At 44.5% G+C, this 19,083-nt stretch overlaps 1 protein-coding gene across 1 annotated transcript in view; it reads right to left on the bottom strand.

Annotated features, from left to right (window-relative positions):
* LOC115619024 (ras GTPase-activating protein 1-like) overlaps nt 1-19,083 on the bottom strand; it is a 134,492-nt gene that overhangs the window by 84,027 nt on the left and 31,382 nt on the right. Inside the window, exon 2 of the mRNA XM_030511040.1 lies at nt 1,614-1,763. Coding sequence (XP_030366900.1) covers nt 1,614-1,763 — 150 coding nt within the window. The remainder of the gene's footprint in view (nt 1-1,613; nt 1,764-19,083) is intronic.

Genomic DNA, 19,083 nt, shown 5'->3' with positions numbered 1-19,083 from the left:
CTCAGCAAAAACCATACTATTTCAGCCAAAAAAAATTTTGTTTTAATGGACTCATACACTATCTGTCAATCATATACTGCATGAATGTCAATCATATACTGCATGAATGTATACCCATATCCAACTTGGGGAACGGGGATCTGAAGAATTTCCACCTAAAATATTGGTATTTTAGTTAAACAGAAATATGTGCGGAAAAGTTAATAGAAAAAATATCACTTTCAGGCAACAAAAAATCAGCAAGATTGTTGAGCAATGGAAATTTCACCCATTTTTGGAAGGCAAAGAACAAGCTTTGGTGAAAGTGACAATTCTAGTCTGTGGAACCCAGTGGACATATTCCCGTATTTGGCTGAAATAACTTCAAGACTGCCATTCTTGAGGCTGAAAAATGTTTGAGTGTAGCATCTGCCCTTCTAATAACAAAAACATATACAGTCCACAGTCAACAAATGAAACCAAAAGCATGTCTGTTCTATGAAGACCAGTATCAGCAAACAAATTAGTTTCCTTTGAATAGTTCTCTCTTCACATATTTAATGGATCCAAAAAGGAAAGATTCTTGAAAATTTGAAGATAAGGAACCCTTTCTTAGAAACTAGTCTTTAATAGTTTCCCCTTTTCTGAGATGCCAGAAACAAACTTATCTTGGACATGAACCAACATTCAACACCTGATTAGTTACAATAAGTAGAAGTTATTAAAAAAATAAGACTCTTAAAAACAGCACTTGAAAAGCAAGTATTAACATAATTTAATTTTCTACTACTGCTACATGGTAACCAGTTCCCAAACAAGAATCAGTATAGCCAAGAAGCATGAATTGTTAGCTCAGACAACATGATGTAAATATGAGCATGCTATTTCTGTTTGCTTTGCAAGTAAATTTGCTTTCTGTTTATTTCTTGTTAACTAGATAGCTGACAAAGATTTTTTTCTATTGCTGAAGATTCATTTGAGATCTTATTTTGTGAAGATGAACATTACACTGCAGCACACTACTTGCTGACTAACATTCAAGCACTTCCCAGAACATCTCTCGTTTACACTAAATGAGAATAAATTAACGTATACAACTTGCCAATGGTAAAATAATCTTGGTTACAATTTTGTATAAAGGGCTATTTGTATTTAGAATGAATTCTAACACATACTGAAAGCTGATTCCAGCAAATCCTCATATTATTAAATACATAACCTCTTTGTTTCTCCTTATTTCTTTCTTATAAAGGAAGCACCCAGATTTGCTATGACTTTGACATTCAAGTATATCCTGTGAGCTGCAATAACTGAGGAACAGACTCAAAACAATCTCCTCAGACTACTAATAAGAAAGAAGCCTGCACATTATTGTAAATTTAGTCACAACAGCTTTAGAGAAGCTTCTCTATTCTGATTTTGTTGGTTTCCTCACATTTTGATTCTTTAGCCTGTAAAGGAATTTTTAAGTAGCATGGTTTAAAACAATTAAACCCTAATAAAGAGCTATACCATACATGGATAAAAAAAAAAAATATTCCATTTATAATACAACTGTTTTCTATACTGTACTAAGTTCTAAACCCACAAATAAACAGGTTAGAGTGCTTTAAAATAAAACATTTAATTCTCACCTAAAATGATTGACATTTGTTTTACTAAGGAATGAAAGCACAAATGAACCCGGTCTCCGATCACTCTCTCGAATAAGGTAACTTCCAGGTTTTCCCGCTTGCCTAAGACGTTCTTCTGCAATTGCTCTGTCGAGTTTTCCATGATACCACCTAAAAAAAAAAAAGTAACAATGGGTATCCTCAGAATTTAAGGCTTCTGTTTATTCTCACAGAATAGACTTGTGAAACTCATGAAAGTTCTCAGTTAAAACTCATGTAATTCCAAAACTTTATTTCAAATAAAGTTATCAGAATTTTAGATGTGCCACCTCTTTTAAATTACTTTTTTCCAATACACAGAATTTTTAAAGCTTCATTGGTTCAGATAACCCAAACAACTCACAGTCGAGGAAAGTAATCTGAAACACCCAAAGGGGCCAAAGACACAGGTTCTTCTTTCCTCCCCAATTTGCTCATTTTCAGTAAACAAGCAGAAGCAGAGATAATTGATATAACTCATGCTGTTGTATTTTAAGCCTACTCAGGCTTCAATTCAGGCTATAACCTGTTTCTCAAATGACAAATGGGTCACAGTATGAAAACATACACGTAAACAAAATGACAGCAGTCATCAAATCATATTTCAGCCAAAAAATGTCTTCCCAAATCCAACACACAACCTATTAAAACCAAATACAGATGCACAGCAACTCACAAACTGTAAATATGACAAAAGAACACTTGACTTTAAGAAAAAAGATACACTCATCATTCAAATATTCATTACCGTTACTTCAATTTTATTTTCTTTACAAAACTCTAAATAGACCTCTTTCTACACCAATCAAAAGGGGAGGAGCAGCGCTGGAGGGAATGACTGAAGCCAAGCTTCAACTGGGTTTGCATGGTGTCGTGGTTTGAGCCCAGCCGGTAACTCAGAACCACGCAGCCACTCGCTCACTCCCCCCCTTCCTCCTCCCCCTGCTCCCGGAGGGATGGGGAGGAGAATCGGAAGAATGTAACTCCCACGGGTTGAGATAAGAACAGTCCAGTAACTAAGGTATAATACAAAACCACTACTACCACCACGAATACTAATAATGATAAGGGAAATAACAAGGGGAGAGAATGCAATTGCTCACCACCCGCCAACCGATACCCAGCCCGACACAAGCAGCGATCTGGCCTTCCAGGTAACTCCCCCCAGTTTATATACTGGGCATGACGTGCTGTGGTATGGAATACCCCTTTGGCCACTTTGGGTCAGGTGTCCTGTCTCTGCTTCCTCCCAGCTTCCCCTCCTCCCTGGCAGAGCATGAGACTAAGTAAGTACTTGGTCAGAGTAAACATTACTTAGCAACAACTAAAAACATTGGTGTTATCAGCATTATTCCCAGGCTGAAAGTTAAAAACACAGCACTGCACCAGCTACTAAGAAGGACAAAAATGACTGCTATAGCTGAACCCAGGACACATGGCAAAGTTTTGGTAGCAAGGGGGTGTGAGAAACAGGTTTACTGGCAGGATCTGTGACCCAGTGGGGGACCCATGCTGGAGCAGTCTGTTCCTGAAGGATTGCACCCTGTGGAAGGGACCTGTGCTGGATCAGTTTGTGAAGAACAGTAGCCTGTGGGAAGGACTCATACTGCAGATGTTTGTGAAGGACTGTCTCCAGCGGGAGGGACCCTATGCTGGAGCAGGGGAAGAGTGTGAGGAGTCATCCCCTCTGAGGAGGAAGGAGAAGCAGAAACAACGCATGATGAACAGACTGCAACCCCCATTCCCTGTCTCCTTGTGCCGCTCAAGGGTAGCAGGCAGAAAATTTGGGAGTAATTCAGCCCAGGAAGAGGGGAAGGATGGGGGAAGGTGGTTTTAAGATTTGGGTTTAATTTCTCAGTAACCCACTCTGATTTGCTTGGTAATAAATTAAATGTTTTCCCCAACTCGAGTCTCTATTGCCCATGAAGCTAATTGGTGAATGTCTCCTCCCTGTCTTGACCCACAATCCTTTTGTTAGATTTTTTCTCACCTGTCCAGCTGAGGAAGGGTGTGTGCTCAAGTTAAGCATTTTTTCCCAGTCCTGTGGAAGCTTATCAGCTTTGAACAAGGGGGTCAGAAGAATCCTGCCTACACAGTATCAAGAGCTAAAAATCCTTGTTGCTTGCTTTGTTTGCGATAATTTTTGCAAGGCCTCCCATGGCCAAATGCAAATGGTGCCTGAGACCAGCTCAGTTTCCTGTTCTTACTCTCACACCTGCTTCCTAGGGAATGTAAGCGGCATTTGAGACAAGCTCAATGTCCAAGGTTTCACACCAAGTTGGACGGGACCTTGAGCAACCTGGTCTAGCGGGAGGTGTCCCCTGCCATGGCAGGGGGGTTGGAACTAAATGATCTTAAGGTCCTATGCAACCCAAACCATTCTACGATTCTACTTTCACAAATGTAAGTGGATTTCACTGTCAGAGTATTGTCTTGTAACTCGTGATAGCATGAAGGTTAATTTTCATAAAAGAGGATACAAAATTTCTGACAAAAAATACGTTCTAGGGGGAAGACTATGAAGGCCCTAATTTCCTGTATTGGTCGATGAGGTTACTTACCTTATTAAGACAAAAGGGATATTGAAGTCTTTGCAGGACCAGCATAACTGTAGTTGAGTATTTGCTCTTGTAGATACTTTAATATAAAGACATCTAAGCAGTGAAATAGATTTAAATTTATTCAGAAACTTATACCTCCATCTACCTAACTTTTTTCTTTATAACTTATCCTTTTTGTGACTGTATTTAAAAAAAAAAAAAAAAAAAAGTTGTTGGCTAATTAAAAATAATCAGAAACTTTTTTCATCTTTCAGGCATCTATTTTAATACAGTCTTTTTTTTACCCTTCTCAGTTAAGTCATTTAAATTAGCAGTGTGTTAATAGTAAGCTGTATCCTTTCAGTCCTGATGTTTTATTTTGGAAGTGTCTGTCCTTTGTAGTCATGTCATCTGCTTTTATAGAATTGAACTCTTGATTTATTACCAGAACAAAGATCTGTCACCTTACTATTATAAGCGAACACCTAATACACTTAAGTTTCTCTTCTCTTTTCCAAGTACCTCAGGAAAATGGGAATGTATTTTAATGTGATTTCTTTAATTTTCTAGCAGTGGGAGGAGCTTGTGAATATGTAACAAATTCTTTTAATTAAAATACTCAAAATCCCAAAGTATATTTGATATTTATCTTTGATCCTTGTAAGGGCCTAAGGTGGCACAGCCAAGTTATAGGTTCAGGATATGGTAGCAGGTGCCAGAGCAACAGCTTCAGGGATAAGCACAAGCTGTTGCTAAATATAGGTGTGGTAGTAAATACAGATCAGTAGTACAATTATCTGTGTTATTACAACACATCCAGTAATTCAGTGGTATGATTATCCAGGTCAAACCAACAATATATCCAATAATTTACCAATATTGGGCTAAACTTAATATCTGTGAGTGCAAAGGCTTACATAACCATGGTTATTGGGCAGGGTGGTGGGAAGCAGGGCATGGCTTCTTAGGATGAGTGACCAGCTGATGGGCTTGGGGAATTCAGAATTCCCTGATTGGGCTGTCTTATTTAATTGTTGAGTTGTGGAAGCGCTATCTGGTCATGTTAACCAATCATCACACGTCCTACCTCTGTTCCATTTCTATCCTTGGTGTGCAGGGGGCATGCAAATACTGTGTAAGGCAATGCTAGCACCACAATCCTGAGCGAGACTGACTTAATGATTGTCTGTTCAGTGTGTGCTTTTACATTTGAGTATAGAAGTAGCATGTTTATGCAGTAGCTTAATGGTAGGTGGTACCCTATCTGCAAAGCTCACTGCCAGAGATCAATGGCAGTCTGAAATGGTGTTATGGAAGTGTCTACAAAATTAATGAATGATACTTCAGTAGTAAACCAGTGCTATGTCAAATAGTTGAGTTGTTTATGTATTTGAATAAAAGTCTTAAAGTTGGCAAGACATATATTACCATTGCATTAAGATGGCAGAAGCAGTTCCAGTATGTTCCAACACAATTCATGTTTCCATATGGTGTTTCTTTAAGCAGTGATTATCAGTTTGAAATGGTTGAACTCAAAAGGTATTAACCAAATACTGTCAAAGTATTGTTTTGTTAAAACAAAAAACCTACCTACAGTAGATATATTCATAGAAGCAACTAGGTTGGAAAAAGACCTTTAAGATCACCAAGACTAACCGTTACCCCAGAACTGCCAAGACCACCACTAAACCATATCACTGAGGGCCTTCTCTGTGGAGACAATAGAGCAGCTTTGATGGGCACCTGGCATGTAGCCAGGGTCAACCCACCACACAAGCATTGCCAAGTGCTCTTAGAACCTCTTAAAAAGGGAAAAAAAACCCAACCCCCCAACTTTTATACGGTTACTGTTTTATACTATTTCAGACCATTCAACTATTCATTCTACCAGTTCATAGAATTATAGAACCATAGAATCAACTAGGTTGGAAAAAGACCTTTAAGATCATAAAGTCCAACCATCACCCCAGAACTGCCAAGACCACCACTAAACCATATCACTGAGGGCCTCATCTACACGGTTTTGGAACACTTCCAGGGATGGTGATTCCACCACTTCCCTGGGAAGTCTGTTCTAATACCTGATTAGCTTCTCTGTGAAGACATTTTTCCTAATATCCAATCTGAACCTCCCTGGCACAGCTTGAGGCCGTTACCTCTTGTCCTATCACTTATTACTTGGGAGAAGAGACCAACCCCACCTCGCCACAACCTCCTTTCAAGGAAGTTGGAGAGAGCGATAAGGTCCCCCCTGAGCCTTCTCTTCTCCGGACTAAATAACCCTAGTTCCTTCAGCCGTTCCTCATAAGACTTGTGCTCCAGACCCTTCACCAGCTTTGTTGCCCTTTTCTGGACCCGCTCCAGCACCTCAATGTCTTTCATGTAGTGAGGGGCCTAGAACTGAACACAGTATTCTAGGTGTGGCCTGACAAGGGCTGAGTACAGGGGGATGGTCACTTCCCTGGCCCTGCTGGCTATGCTATTTCTGGTATAGGCCAGGATGCTGTTGGCTGCCTGGGCACGCTGCTGGCTCATGTTCAGCTGGCTGTCAATCAGCACCCCTAGGCCCTTTTCTGCAGAGCAGCTTTCCCACCACTCTTCCCCAAGCCTGTAGCGTTGCATGGCGCTTTTGTGGGCTAAATGCAGGACCCGGCACTTTGCCTTGTTGAACCTCATACCATTCATTGCCCACAACCCATCGATCCAGCCTGTCCAGATGCCTCTGCAGAGCCTTCCTTCCCTCCAGCTGATCAACCCTCCCAGCCAACTTGGTGTCGTCCGCAAATTTACTGAGGCTGCACTCAAACCCCTCATTCAGATCATCAATGAAGATATTAAACAACACTGGCCCTAACACTGAGCCCTGAGGGACACCACTAGTGACTGGTCGCCAACTAGATGTGATGCCATTTACCACAACTCTTTGGGCTCGGCCATCCAGCCAGTTTCCAACCCAGCAAAGAATCCACCTATCCAGGCCATGAGCAGCCAGTTTCTCCAGGAGAATGCTGTGGGGGACAGTGTCAAATGCTTTACTAAAGTCCAAATAGGCAATGTTCACAGCCTTTCCCTTATCAACCAGGTAGGTCACCTTATCGTAGGTTGGTCAAGCAGGACCTGCCCTTCATGAACCCATACTGACTGGGCCTGATCCCCCATTATCCCACACGTGCTTTATGATCTCACTTAGGATTATCTGCTCCATGACCTTCCCCAGCACTGAGGTCAGGCTGAAAGGCCTGTAAGTTTCCAGGGTCATCCTTCCTGCCCTTTCTGTAGAGAGGTGTCACACTGGCCAACCTCCAATCCTCGGGGACCTGCCCACTAAACTGCTGATAAATGCTGAAGAGTGGCTTAGAAAGCTCCTCTGCCAGCTCCTTCAGCACTCTTGGGTGTAACCCCTGTGGTCCCATAGACTTGTATATGTTGCAGTGGAGCAGGAGGTTGCTAACCATTTTTTCCTGAATTATGGGGACTTTGATCAGCTCCCCATCTCTGCCATCCAACTCGGGGAACTGAGTACCCTGAGGATGGCTGGTGTAACTATTAAAGACTGAGGCAAAGGCAGCATTAAGTACCTCAGCCTTTTCCTCATCCTCAGTCACTAGGTTTCCCCTAATATCCAGCAGAGGATGGAGGTTCTCCTTGGCCCTCCTTTTATTGCTAATATATTTGAAAAAGTACTTTTTATTATCTTTTATGGCAGTGGCCAGATGTAGTTCCATCTGTGCCTTCACCTTTCTAACTTTCTCCCTACATAACCTAACAACATCCTTATACTTTTAATGAGGTGACAGTCCCTTCCACAGGTGATAGATTCTTTCTTTTCCTGAGTTCCAGCAATATCTCCCTGTTTAGCCAGGCTGGTCTCTTTCCTGCTGGTTTGATTTTCGACACATGGGGACCGCCTGCTCCTGCACCTTGAAGATTTGATTCTTAAAGAGTGTCCAGCCTTCCTGGACTCCTTTGCCCTTCAGTAATGTTTCCCACGGAATTCTGCCAACCAGCATCCTAAACAGGCCTCTGGAAGTCTAAGGTGGTGGTTTTGCTGACCTTCTTCCTGACCTCTCCAAGGATCAAAACTTTAATCATTTCGTGATTGCTTTGCCCAAGACAGCCTCCGACCATCACATCACCCACCAGTCCTTCTCTGTTTGCAAATAGGAAGTCTAGCCAGGCATCTCCCCTAGTCGGCTCACTAACCAGCCGGGTTAGGAAGTTATCTTCCACACCCTCCAAGAACCTCCCGGATTGTTTCTTCTCAGCTGTGTTGTACTTCCAGTGAACATCTGGTAGGTTGAAGTCCCCCATGAGATCATGGAACTTCTCCCAGTTGATTGAAGAACACTTCATCTGTAGCTTCATCCTGGCTAGGTGGTCTATAACAGACTCTTACCAGGATATCAGCTTGGTTGGCCTTCCCCCTGATCTTCGCCCACAGACATTCAGCCTTCTCAATAACAACACAGAGTTCAAGGCAGTCAATGCACTCCCTGACATACAATGCAAGCCCACCACCTCTTTTTCCTTGCCTATTCCTTCTGAAGAGCCTGTAGCCATCCATTGCAGCACTCCAATCATGTGAATCATTCCACCACGTTTCTATGATGGTGATTATGTCATGATTTCCCTGCTGCACGATGGCTTCCAGCTCCTTCTGTTCGTTGCCCATGCTGCAGGCATTGGCATAAATGCATTTAAGTTGCCCTGTGGATCTGGACTCCAACAGCGGCAAGCTACCCCATGTCTTATGTCTAGCGAGCCTGGTGTTATCCCCTTCCCACTGTGAACCTAGTTTAAAGCCCTATCTATAAGCCCTGCTAGCTCCTGGGCTAGAATCCTTTTCCCCCTTTGGGAAAGGCATACCCTATCTGCCGCCAGCAGGCCTGGTGCCATATAGACAGAACCATGGTCAAAAAAACCCAAAATTCTGGCGCTGACACCAGTAACGGAGCCAGGAAATGTCTTTGGTTCGGCCGTAACAGTTATTTTTCTACTTCTTGGTAGCTGATGCAGTCCTGTGTTTTCAACTTTACTCTGAGAACAATGCTGATAACACACCAGTGTTTTTAGTTGCTGCTAAGTAATGCTTACCCAAATCAAGGACTATCCAGTCTCATGTTCTGCCAGTGAGAAGGGGCAAAAGAAGCCAGCAGGAAGCAAAGACAGGACACCTGACCCAAAGTAGCCAAAGGGATATTCTATGCCACAGCACATCATGCCCAGTATATAAACTGGGGGGAGTTACCTGGAAGGCCCAGATCGCTGCTGGGGTCAGGCTGGGTATCAGTCAGCAGGTGCTGAGCAATTGCATTGTGTATCACTTGTGTTTATTGCTTTTGTTTTTTCCTTTCCCCTTTCAGTTTTATATTCTCTCCCTTTGTTATTTCCCTTATCATAATTATTATTAGTAGTAGTGGTTTTGCATTATACCTTAGTTACTGGACTGTTGTTATCTCATCCAAGGGATTTACATCCTTTAGATTCTCCTCCCCATCCCTCCGGGAACTGAGGGGGAAGAAGAGGGGGGAAGTGAGTGAGCGGCGGTGTGGTTCTGAGTTACCGGCGGGGCTTAAAGCACGACAGTTCTTTTTGGCACCCAACATGGGGCACGAGAGGGTGAGATAACGACAGATCTGACCAGAGTGTGTCTAATCATATTTGTGATAAGCATTCATTGTTTTGGGTTAATAGTCACTCGTCACAATGTTGATTTATTTGCTCTTGGAGGTGTTGCGCTTGGTCTCAGACTATCAGCATGTCATACCTTACTTGCAGCCAGTATTTGCTGTTTTAACGTTTATCGGCTTTGGGGCCTGGGCTAAGATTCTCGTTTCGCTGTACTTCATGGTAATGACTTGTAATACAATAGACTCATTGATCATGAAACTGGGCTGGTATGCATTCTCAGCGTGGTCATCACCTCTATACTCTGGGAGGCATGTAATGGGAATTTTTAACAATTACACATTTATTTATTTTTTCTTTTCTTCCCTCAGGGGATCAACCTATGAAGGAAATATTCCCCTACACCCTCTACTCCCCCACCAGGCTATTTACAGTAGAAGTAGATTCTGGAAAAGTTAAAGATCTTGAATAGACTTTCTATGCCCTTGAAAGCACCCTGCTCCTTTTGCTGGGAACCAGCATGTTGCTGCATATGCTCTCTGTGTTTTGCCTATGGCCATCCCACCCTGAGAACACTCCATCTTGTCCAATCTTGGAAGTTAAGAAGGGTCCAGCTCAGGTCTTGTCTAAGGTTAAACGACTATTTAAGAATACCACCAAGAGATCTTCCCCAAGGCTGGACAGTCATGAGTGGCAGGGTGCGTGGGATAGTATGGGCAAGCACTTAAGCCTCTTGGCCCCTCCAGTGCTTTGGAATTTCACTCCTGAACAAATGCAGAATCAGGGAAAATTAGCAGAACACTTAGACAAGGTGTGCTGTTGTCCTGGCAATACCAGAGAGGAATAAATCATGGCAACATGCTCGGGCTTGGCCTATGCCGACAGAGCCCTCTTCTGTAAGGAGGAGGAAAAAGATGTCTCTGGATCTGATGGCAAAGCAACAGACAACGCAGCTACTCCAACTCCAATCACAGCAGCTCCCCCAACCCCAGCGACAAGCATAGCAGCTACTTAAACCCCAACAACAGACACTGCAGCCACTCCAACCCCAGTGACAGACTCTGCAGATGAACCAAAGGATCAATCGATGCCAGTATCAGGTGCCCCTATAAGCAAAAGGAAAAGTAAACAAAAGGCATGAAAAACAACTTGTGCAGCGAAGGAAGATGTAGACTCAACATGCGAACTAGAGGGGGTGACGTGAACAAGAGGAATTACTACGCGAATCATAGGAAGAAGAAGAGGTAACTTCTCGATCCCTAACCTTGACTGAGCTGCGGAATATGCGAAAAGATTTCAGCTGTATTCCAGGTGGGCACAGTGTCACCTGGTTGCTCTGATGCTGGAACAGTGGGACCAAAAGTCACGAACTAGAAGGTAGGGAAGCCAAGCAGCTGGGAACACTTGCTAGGGAAGGGGGGATCGACAGAGCAATTGCAAAAGACAAACAAATCCTCAGCCTCTGGAGGCAGCTTTTGGCAGCTGTGAAGGAAAGGTATCCCTACAAAGAGGATGTTATATGTCACCCAAGCAATTGGACCACAATGGAGAAAGGCCTCCAGTACCTGAGGAAATTAGCCATTCTAGAGATGATCTATTGTAGGCCGGATGCGAGGAATATGCCTCTAGATCCAGATGAGGTTGAATGTACAAGAACCATGTGACGGAAGTTTACACGGAGTGCGCCATCATCATATGCCCACTCATTGGCATCAATGACCTGGAATGACACAGCACCACCAACAGTGGATGAGTCATCAGCTTCGCAAGTTTGAAGACAATCTCACCCCTTCCATCATTTCAGCTGTGGAAAAACTGTCCCAGTAGGTCAAAAAATTGAAAGACGATCTATCCAGCTCCCCACATGTAGTGACCGACATCTCAGCTATTAATAAAAGGTGCCCTATAGCCCGAGAGAGAAGATATAGGAGGTACACACTGCAGGCCAACCTATGGTTTTACCTGCGGGATCAAGAAGAAGACATGAGAAAGTGGGATGGAAAACCTACCTCACTTCTGGAAGTAAAGGTTGGTGAATTGAAAAGGAAAACAATTATCAGTGATGATCCACCCAAGAAAGTTGCTGCTCCAGTCTTTGGTGATCAGCTTCCCAGATGGGGTGGAAGAGCTGATTTTACTCCAACTCCTATGATAAGGAATTCTAATCTCTTTATAAAAGAAGAAATGAAAAATCTTATGATCGCTATTAGAGGGGCCTTGCATCCAGCCAGGTGGAGGAGAGGGACAATCGGGTTTACTGGACTGTGTGGATCAGATGGCCTGGCACATCAGTCCCACAGGAATATAAGGCTCTAACAGATACCGGTGCTCAGTGTACCCTGACGCCATCAAACTATCAAGGGGTCGAAATCATTTGTATTTCTGGAGTGACAGGAGAATACCAAGAGTTGACTGTACTGGAGGCTGAAATCAGCCTAACTGGGAAGGATTGGCAAATGCACCCTATTGTGACTGATCCATAGACTGGAGAGCCAAGGAGTGATCAGCAGGACCCACTCACCCCATATGCCCCATATGGCCAGTGTGAAAGTCTAATGGAGAGTGGAGACTAACAGTAGACTATCGTGGCCTCAATTAAGTCACACCACCATTGAGTGCTGATGCAGCAGACATGCTGGAACTTCAGTATGAACTGGAGTCAAAGGCAGCCAAGTGGGATGCCACAAGTGATATTGCCAATGCATTTTTCTCAATCCCTTTGGCAGCAGAGTGCAGGCCAATGTTTGCTTTCACATGGAGAGGCATCCAATGCACCTGGAATCAATTGCCCCAAGGGTGGAAACAAAGCCCTACCATCTGCCATGGACTGATCCAGACTGCACTGGAACAGGGGCAAGCTCCAGAACACCTGCAATACATTGATGACCTTATAGAGGGGGGGAATAAAGCAGAGGAAGTTTTTGAGAAAGGGAGGAAGATAATCCAAATACTGCTGAAGGCTGGTTTTGCCATGAAACAGAGTAAGGTCAAGGGACCTGCACAGGAGATTCAGTTTTTGGAATAAAATGGCAAGATGGATGTTGCCAGATCCCCACAGATGTGATCAACAAGATAACAGCAATGTCTCCACCAACTAACAAGAAACAAAGACAAGCTTTCACAGGTATTTTGGGATTCTGGAGAATGCACATCCCAAATTACAGTCTGATTGTAAGCCCTCTCTATCACATGACCCGGAAGAAGAATTATTACAAATGGGGCCCTGAGCAACAACAAGCCTTTGAACAAATTAAACAAGAGATAGTTCATGCAGTAGCCCTTGGACCAGTCCGGACCGGGCCAGATGGGAAAAATGTGCTCTACACCACAGACAGTGAGAATGGTCCTACCTGGAGCCTCTGGCAGAAAGCTCCAGGGGAGACTCAAGGTCGACCCCTTGGCTTTTAGAGTCAGGGATATAAAGGATCCGAGGCCAGCTATACTCCCACTGAAAAAGAGATACTGGCAGCCTGTAAAGGGGTTCGAGCTGCTTCAGAAGTGATTGGAACTGAAGCACAGCTCCTCCTGGCACCCCAGTTGCCTGTGCTGGGCTGGATGTTCAAAGGCAGGGTCTCTACACATCACGCAACCGACGCTACATGGAGTAAGTGGGCCGCACTAATTACACAACGAGCTCAAACATGAACTCCCAGTCATCCAGGAGTTCTAGAAGTCATCATGGACTGGCCAGAGGGCAAAGATTTTGGGATGTCACCAGAAGAGGAGGTGACGCGTGCTGAAGAGGCCCCACCATATAATGAACTGTCAGAGAGTGAAAAGCAATATGCCTTGTTTACTGATGGGTCCTGCTGTATTGTGGGAAAGCATCGGAGATGGAAGGCAGCTGTGTGGAGTCCCCTGTGACAAGTTGCAGAAACTGCTGAAGGAGAGGGTGGATTGAGTCAGTTTGCAGAGGTGAAAGCCATCCAGCTGGCCTTGGACATTGCTGAACAAGAAAAATGGCCAGTACTTTATACTGGCTCATGGATGGTGGCAAATGCCCTGTGGGGGTGGTTGCAGCAATGGAAGCAGAGCAACTGGCATCTGGGCTGCTGCATTGTGGCAAGATATCGCTGCCCGGGTGCAGAACCTGGTGGTGAAGGTACGCCACGTAGATGCTCATGTACCCAAGAGTCAGGCCACTGAGGAACACCTGAACAACCTGCAAGTGGATAAAGCTGCTAAGATTGAAATGGTTCAGATGGACTTCGATTGGCAACATAAGGGTGAATTATTTTTAGCCCTGTGGGCCCATGACACCTCAGGCCATCAAGGCAGAGATGAAACATATAGATAGGTTCGTGATCGAGGGGTGGACTTAACAATGGACACTATTGCCCAGGTTATTCACGAATGTGAAACATGTGCTGCAATTAAGGAAGCCAAGCAGTTAAAGCCTCTCTGGTATGGAGGACGATGGCTGAAGTACAAGTATGGGGAGGCCTGGCAGATTGACTATATCACACTCCCACCAACCCACCAAGGCAAGCGTCATGTGCTTACCATGGTGGAAGCAACCACCGGATGGCTGGAAACATACGCTGTGCCCCACGCCACTGCCCGAAACACTATCCTGGGCCTTGAGAAACAAGTCTTGTGGCGACACGGCACCCCAGAGAGAATCGAGTCAGACAATGGGACTCATTTCCGGAACAACCTTATAGACACTTGGGCCAAAGAGCATGGCATTGAGTGGGTATATCACATCCCCTACCATGCACCAGCCTCTGGGAAAATCGAACGGTACAATGGGCTGTTAAAAACTACACTGAGAGCAATGGGTGGTGGGACTTTCAAACACTGGGATACACATTTACCAAAAGCCACCTGGTTGGTCAACACGAGGGGATCTGCCAACAGGGCTGGCCCAGCCCAATCAGAACTTTTACATACTGTAGAGGGGGATAAAGTTCCTGTGGTGCACATAAAGAATTTGTTGGGGAAGACAGTCTGGTCTATTCCTGCTTCAGGTAAAGGCAAACCCATTTGTGGGATTGCTTTTGCTCAAGGACCTGGGTACACTGGGTGGGTAATGTGGGAAGATGGGCAAGTCCAGTGTGTACCTCAAGGGGATTTAATTTAGAGGGAAAACAGCCAATGAACTCAATTATCTGCTGTTGCCTGCAATATAACACTTCTGTAGCCCATCAGCTAGATGTCTATCTGTGCCACTCTGGACATTGGAAAGAAAATATGTGCTGTCATGATCATCAGCAGAGAATAAAAAAATGGGAAAGCTGGCAGCAGCAGCAGGAGTGTCCCAGAACTGTCCTCAGGTCACCATCGACTGACCCTGACTTCCCTCAGATCATTACCCCTAGAAAGAATGAACTTTGATGAAAGCAGACAAGCTCAGCAGTGACCAGACGAGTTCAGCAAGGTTGTCAACAGGCAACAATCCAACAGTACACACTGTCTCTCCTGCCCTGACAGACTGTTACAAGAGATGGAGCCTGACATTCAGCAAATTTTATAGGGATGGTCCATGGACTAAAGAATGATATCTGTGTCTTTGCGTCGTGTGTATAAATAGATATATATATGAGAGACAAAAAGTGCTGGTATATTGAAAAATGTGGGATCTGAGCATAACGTGAATGGTATGGAATAAGGGGTGGATACTGTCCTGGGTTCAGCTGTAACAGCCATTTTCCTCCTTCTTAGTAGCTGGTGCAGTGCTGTATTTTCAACTTTAGTCTGAGAACAATGCTGATAACTGTCATGGTTTAAGCCCAGCTGGTAACTCAGAACGACACAGCTTCTCGCTCACTCCCCCACTTCTTCTCCCCCCCCCCAGCTCCTGGAGTGATGGGGAGGAGAACCGAAAGAATGTAAATCCCACGGGTTGCGATAAGAGCAATCCAGTAACTAAGGTATAATACAAAACCTCTACTACCACCACCAATAATGGTAATGATAAGGGAAGTAACAAGGGGAGAGAATACAATTGCTCACCACCCACCAATTGATACCCAGCCCGACCCGAGCAGTGATCTGGGCCTTCTGGGTAACTCCCCCCAGTTTATATACTGGGCATGATGTGCTGTGGTATGGAATACCCCTTTGGCTAGTTTGGGTCAGGTGCCCTGTCTCTGTTTCCTCCTGGCTTCTTGTGCCCCTCCTCACTGGCAGGGCATGAGACTGACAAGTCCTTGATCAGAGTAAGCATTACTTAGCAACAACTAAAAACATCTGTGTGTTATTGTCCTGGGTTCAGCTGTAGCAGTCATTTTTCTCCTTCTTAGTAGCTGGTGCAGTGCTGTGTTTTTTTACTTTAGCCTGAGAACAATGCTGATAACACCAATGTTTTTCTATAGAACTGTCATGGTTTAAGCCCAGCTGGTACCTCAGAACCACACAGCCACTCGCTCACTACCCCCATTCTTCACAAAAGTTAAAGTTGGCTGTGAGAACTTCTATCGGAATCAAAGTTGAAGAGACTATACAGATCACATATACCAGCAGAAGCAGTACCAGTATAGATGTTTAAATTGGCAAAGCTGCAGTCTCGTTAGTGAGCGACTGGTACTTAGTTGCCGGCTGAGGTTAAACCATGACATCAGTATAGCTCTCTCCTTTGCTTCTCTTATCCTGATTAAAACAGGTTAAACCATGACATCAGTATAGCTCTCTCCTTTGCTTCTCTTATCCTGATTAAACCAGGTTAAACCATTTAAAGGGTTGTTTTGTCTGTACACTGTATAGCACTTGGGGCAATATTAGAAAGATCATGTCTGCAGTGGGTTGACCCCAGACAGCATCTAACCACCCATACAGTGGCTTGCTGAATCCACAGAAGAATAGGGTGGAGAAGAGGAAGAACAAAGGCAAAAAAAAAAAATTGTGGGTTCAGATTAAGTTTAACAAGTGAAGGAAGAATGAAGGAAGGGGGCTGAGGCAAACAAAACAACAGAAGCAATGCAAAGGCAATCACACACCCAGCCAGTCTCTGAGCAATGGCTACCTTGGAAGACACATACACACACTTTTTTTTTTTACTTGATATGGTATGGAATATCCCTTTGGCCAATTTTGGTCAGCTGTCCTGGCTGTCTCTCCTCTCAACTTCTTGTCCACCTCTAGCCTAACTTGCTGGAGGGCAGGGGGAGCAGGATGAGAAACAGAAAACCTTGACACTGTGTAAGCACTGTTCAGCAACAGCCAAAATACCAGTGTGCTATCAACACTGTTTTAGCCACAAATCCAAAAGAAAGCACCACAGGAGCTGCTATGAAGAAAGTTAACTCCAGCCCAGCCAGACCCAGGACATTCTCTTAGAAGGCTCTGTACCATTTAGAATTTTGTAGGTCAAGATCAATAACAAATTTGATGTTGTTCCGACTGCCAAACACTTAATGCATTCAGTTAGAATCAATGCTTAACATCTCTCAACTTCACACCAAATGTATTTTTTTCCTGAAGAGATGCAAAATATCGTCTTACCTACAGTGCACTATCAGTCTCACAAAATCAATTAAAGTTTGGATGGGAAAGTATCAAAGTAAAAAAAACCAACTTGCCTAGCTATTAATAAAAAGAAAGCTGCCCCTCTGGCCATGACTCTTATCAAATGTACTCATTTCAAACAGTAACTCACTACTACTAAGATTTATATCTGTCGTGGTTTAAGCCCAGCCCAGGTAACTCAGAACCACACAGCTGCTCGCTCACTCTCCCCCTTCTTCCTCCCCTCACTCCCAGAGGGATGGGGAGGAGAATCAAAAGAATGTAACTCCCATGGGTTGAGATAAGAACAGTCCAGTAACTAAGGCACAATACAAAACCACTACTACCACCACCAATAATAATAATGATAAGGGAAATAACAAAGTGAGAGAATACAATTGCTCACCACCCGCCAACCAATACTGTCGTGGTTTGAGCCCAGCCGGTAACTCAGAACCACACAGCTGCTCGCTCACTCCCCCCCCCCCGCCTTCTTCCTCCCCCCGCTCCCGGAGGGATGGGGAGGAGAATGGGAAGAATGTAACTCCCATGGGTTGAGATAAGAGCAGTCCCGCAACTAAGGTATAATACAAAACTACTACTGCTACCACCAATGATAATAACGATTAGTGAAATAACAAGGGGAGAGGATACAATTGCTCACCACCCACCGACCAATACCCAGCCCGACCCGAGCAGTGATCTGGGCCTTCCGGGTAACTCCCCCCAGTTTATATACTGGGCATGACGTGCTGTGGTATGGAATACCCCTTTGGCTAGTTTGGGTCAGGTGTCCTGTCTCTGCTTCCGCCCGGCTTCCCCTCCTCCCTGGCAAAGCATGAGACTGAGAAAGTCCTTGGTTGGAATAAACATTACTTAGCAACAACTAAAAACATCAGTGTTATCAGCGTTGTTCCCAGGCTGAAAGTTAAAAAACACAGCACTGCACCAGCTACTAAGAAGGAGAAAAATGACTGCTATAGCTGAACCCAGGACAGTATCCACCCCTTATTCCATACCATTCATGTCATGCTCAGATCCCACATCTCTCAGCACACCATCACCCCTGTCCCATATATATACACATATATATACACCCACACCCACACACAAAGAGAAAGATATCATTCCCTAGTCCATGGACCAATCCCTGTAAAATTGCTGAACTCATCCAGTCCATGATGTCAGGCTCCATCTCTTGTAATAGTCTTTCAGGGCAGGAGGGACGGTACGTAGTGTCGGGTTGTTGCCTGCTGATGATACCGCCAAACTCGTCTGGTCACTGCTGAGCTCATCTGGTTTCCTCAAAATTCATTCTTTGTTGAGGTGATGATCGGAGGGAAGTCAGGGTCAACTGCTGGCAACCTGAAGATATCTAGCTGGTGGGCTATAAAAGTGTTATAGAGCAGGCAACAGCGTACAATTGAGTTCATTGGCTGTTTTCCCCCAAAATCAAATCCCCTTGAGGTACACATCGGAAGTCCCCATCTTCCCGCATTACCCACCAAGTATATCCAGGTCCCCGAGCAAAAGCAACCCCACGAGTGGGTTTGCCTTTACCTGAAGCAGGAATAACCCAGACTGTCTTCCCCAACAAATTCTTTACGTGCACCACAGGAACTTTATCCCCCTCTACAGTACGTAAAAGTTATGATTGGGCTGGGCCAGCCCTGTTGGCAGATCCCCTACTGTTAACCAACCAGGTGGCTTTTGGTAAATGTGTATCCCAGTGTTTGAAAGTCCCACCACCCATTGCTCTCAGTGTAGTTTTTAACAGCCCATTGTACCGTTCGATTTTCCCAGAGGCTGGTGCATGGTAGGGGATGTGATATACCCAC

Source organism: Strigops habroptila, chromosome W (assembly GCF_004027225.2).
Source record: "Strigops habroptila isolate Jane chromosome W, bStrHab1.2.pri, whole genome shotgun sequence".
NCBI lineage: Eukaryota > Metazoa > Chordata > Aves > Psittaciformes > Psittacidae > Strigops > Strigops habroptila.
The sequence above is the reverse complement of the archived record's forward strand: the minus strand, read 5'-3'. Positions and strand labels throughout refer to the sequence as shown.